This window comes from Carlito syrichta, unplaced genomic scaffold (genome assembly GCF_000164805.1).
Source record: "Carlito syrichta isolate Samal-C Ts95f unplaced genomic scaffold, Tarsius_syrichta-2.0.1 Scaffold109772, whole genome shotgun sequence".
NCBI lineage: Eukaryota > Metazoa > Chordata > Mammalia > Primates > Tarsiidae > Carlito > Carlito syrichta.
The window spans coordinates 16,409-20,189 of NW_007053868.1; the positions used below are offsets into that span (position 1 = coordinate 16,409).

Sequence of the window (3,781 nt, forward strand, 5' to 3'; positions counted from 1 at the left end):
CAGCCTCCCAAAGGCGCGGGATTACAGGCTGAGCCACCGAGCCCAGCGATATTTCTTATATATTGATATGTTCCAGGAAGTAGAAAAAAAAAAGTACATGCATAGGCAGAGAACTCAACTCTGAGTTGACAATTATTTATGACTCTCTCAACTGGCTGTTCCACAACACATGGAGTTAAATGAAAAGATGAAAAGCCTAGCTTTGCTTGGTTACCAGTTTGATTAAGCAGCTTGGAATGTCAATGTCTAACAAGAAATGGACTATTCTACTTTGAAGGAAAACGACAAGTGAATGAGTAACATGGACACAACTTAGAATAAGCCCTTTACCCTAATAAATTATTCATTTGAAAATATTACCAAAAGTAAAAAATATTTATTTTACAGAGTGGTTGGTTTTTGTAATACATCAAAAACTGTAATCTCATATTTCCCGATTCTCACTGCTTTGCTCATACCAGTGGTTGAACTTTCTCCCAAATAATTTAGTTTACATTTAAAGTGGCATTACAGATTTTACTTAATGGACTTAAGTTATAATTAGAAACCAGTTTTATATACAGAAAATCCATAAATATAGAACTTTTATTCCTATTTTATCCTCAGGCTATGCAAAAAATTGACTAAAAATTTTTCATTTGGGTCTTTGTAATAAACATGTAAATACATATTTACAATGGAGATGCTTTCTGATAGAAAGTAAACAAAAGTACTTTTGGTCTTCACTAGAATCAATAATTATGTGTCCATTTTTAAAGATGACGTGATACATGTTCATTCAAATTTTTAGATTCTTTTTATACACATAATTCAAACATTTATGTTACTTGCACAATTAATGCTTCATTCTGTATTTAAATTTCCTTTAAGAAAGATTCTTTGATCTAACAGAAGGGAGCTTTAAAAGTTTCTACAGCTATGTGCAATTTTCATCCTCTGGCAACATCACAAACACTGGGTTACTTCATCTTCATTGTTCAGAGCCCAAGAGCAATTCTTGAGTTATTTCACATGATGTAGGTGCCATCTTTGCAATACCTCATTGACTCCATTTGTTTTGTCATAGCCAGAACATCATGAAATCCAGTACTCAGGCCAGACATATGCTGAAAGTATGCCTCTTTTTCCACTTGAATTGTTAAATTGTTGACTCCAGCATCTTTGAGTATTCCTGTCACCTGTTGCAAAAATCCAGACATTTAAAAGCATTTAGAGCAGCGCATTTTTATATACATCTTAATATGCCTTAGATAATTGATACAGGTTGAGTATCCCTGATCTGAAAATCCAAAATCTGAAACTTTTTGAGTACCAACATGACACACAAAGGAAATGCTCACTGGAGCATGGTGCATTTGCAGTTTCAGTGTGTTTATTTTTTTTTGTGTGTGGAGTCTCACTCTTGTTGCCCAATCACAATCGTGGCCACCACAGCCTTGACCTGCTGGCTTAGGTGATACTTCCGTCTCAGTCATTCAAGTAGCTGAAACTACAGATGTACTCATGCCCAGCTACTAGATTTATTGTAGAGATGAGGTCTCGCCAAGTTGCCCAGCCTGGTCTTGAACTCCCGGGCTTAGGCAATCCTCTCACCTCAGCTTCCCAAAGTGCTGTGATTACAGGCTGAGCCATCACGTCCAGTCACTTGTGTTTTTTTTTTTTGAGTCAGAGTCTCACTCTGTTGTCCAGGCTGGAGTGCAGTGGCAATGCTCATGGCCACCCCAGCCTTGACCTGCTGGGATCGGGTGATCTTCTGCCTCAGTCTTCTATGTAGTTGGAACTACAGGCACATGCCACCATGCTAGGCTAACTTTTTGATTTATTGTAGAGATGAGGTCTCACTATGTTGCCCAGGCTGGTCTCAAGTGATTCTCCTGCCTCGACCTCCCAAACTGCTGAGATTACAGGCATGAGCCACCGCACCCAGTCAGCTACTTTAAGACCATGTATAATGCAATCTTATAAAATCTGAAACAAATTCAAAATCCAAAACACTTCTTTCTGGTCCCAAACAAGTATTTTGGATAAGGGATACTCACCCTACAACACCTTTTTAAAATAGTTACAGACAGGTCAAGGTAAAGCCTCAAAATAATGTTTATTATTTAGTTAGTAAAAAAAAAATATATGTATTTTTGAGTTGGAGTCTCACTCTGTCACCCAGACTGGAGTGCAGTGGCACGCTCCTGGCCACTGCAGCTTCAACCTGCTGGGCTCTGGCGATCCTTCCGCCTCAGCCTTCCAAGTAACTGGAATTACAGGTGCACGCTACCACGCCCAGCTAATTTTTTTGATGTATGGTAGAGATGAGGTCTCACCAAGTCGCCCAGACAGGTCTCGAACCCGCGGGTTGAGGCAATCCACTCACCTCAGCCTCGCAAAGTGCTGGGATTACAGGCTGAGCCACCGAGCCCGGCTGTTAGTAAAAAATTTTAAGACAGGATCTTTTAGAGGTCAATAAATTTCTGGCTTGACATTCACACTAGAAAAGGAAAATAGCTATTGTTTCCAATTTGGTACATTTACAAGAAAGCTTCAGGAAATTTTTTTTTTTTTTTTTTTGAGTTGGAGTCTCACTCTTGTCATCCAGGCTGGAGTGCAGTGGCATGCTCACGGCCACCACTGCCTCAACCTGCGGAGCTTAGGTGATCTTTCTGCTTCAGTCTTCTAAGTAGCTGGAACTACAGATGCATGCCACCACACCTGGCTAGTTTTTGTGTGATTTACTGTAAAGAATGAGGTCTTACCAAGTTATCCAGGCTGGTCTCAAACCCCCAGGCTGAGGCAATCCTCTTGCTTTGGCCTCCTGAAGTGCTGGGATTACGGGCTGAGCCACCAAGCCCAGCCAGGAAATGCTCTGATCTCTATCTTCAAACACAGCATATACCGTGACAATTTGATTCTTATTCATTTAGGGATATTTTTACAATAACTTACTTCTTGATAATCTACTGGGAACTAAGATGAATTATAAATGGATTTTTTAAAATGTGAACTCAATCTACAAATACTAAAACTTGTTCTCAACAATTTTAAAATATAAAACAAATGAGATTAAAAAGCAGGCCGGGTGCTGTGGCTCACACCTATAATCCCAGCACTCTGGGAGGGCGAGGTGAGAGTACTGTCTGAGCTCATGGGTTCGAGACTAGCCTGGCAACTTGGTCAGACCTCATCTCTACAACAAATAAAAAATTAGCTGGCATGGTGGTGCATGCCTGTAGTTCCAGCTACTTGGAAGGCTGAGGCAGAAGGATCACCTGAGCCTAGCAGATTGAGGATGTGGTGGCCATGAGCATGCCACTGTACTCTAGCTTGGACAACAGAGTGAGATTCCAACTTTAAACAAATAAATAAGTAAAATAAAGTCATACTACCCTTAAACAGCTGAAAGATTGGTATTTTGATATTTTTGAATTGTAAATGACTATTGAACCATTTAACTTATGATGTGTGTAATTGTATGTATAAATTACTTCAACCGAAATTATTAAAAACAAAAGATTACCTGCTGTACTATTCTTTGTTCCAGCACATCGGATGTCACCTGTATATGAATTGTTCCGGCCACAATACTAGCAGAATGACGCCAAAAATGAGGGTCCCGGTATGATATTAATCCTTCAATTTTCTGTATCTGTCAAATAAAAGGTAATATAAATGGTCTTAACAGCTAATTTACCTAACACAATGAAGATGCTTTCTGATAGGAAGTAAACACACAGATTTCTTGGTTCAGAAGTAACAATAAAGCTGATTAAAAAAAAAAAAAAAAAAAAAA

General features: G+C 39.1%; 1 protein-coding gene across 1 annotated transcript in view; it reads right to left on the reverse strand.

Annotated features, from left to right (window-relative positions):
• Nucleotides 1-354: 354 nt before the first annotated feature.
• SLC30A5 (solute carrier family 30 member 5) overlaps nucleotides 355-3,781 on the reverse strand; it is a 36,784-nt gene continuing 33,357 nt past the window's right edge. The window contains exons 14-15 of the mRNA XM_008069234.1: nucleotides 3,509-3,637; nucleotides 355-1,178 (exon numbers count right to left, since the gene is read on the reverse strand). Of these exons, the coding sequence (XP_008067425.1) occupies nucleotides 1,008-1,178; nucleotides 3,509-3,637 (300 nt within the window). The 3' untranslated portion in view covers nucleotides 355-1,007. The remainder of the gene's footprint in view (nucleotides 1,179-3,508; nucleotides 3,638-3,781) is intronic.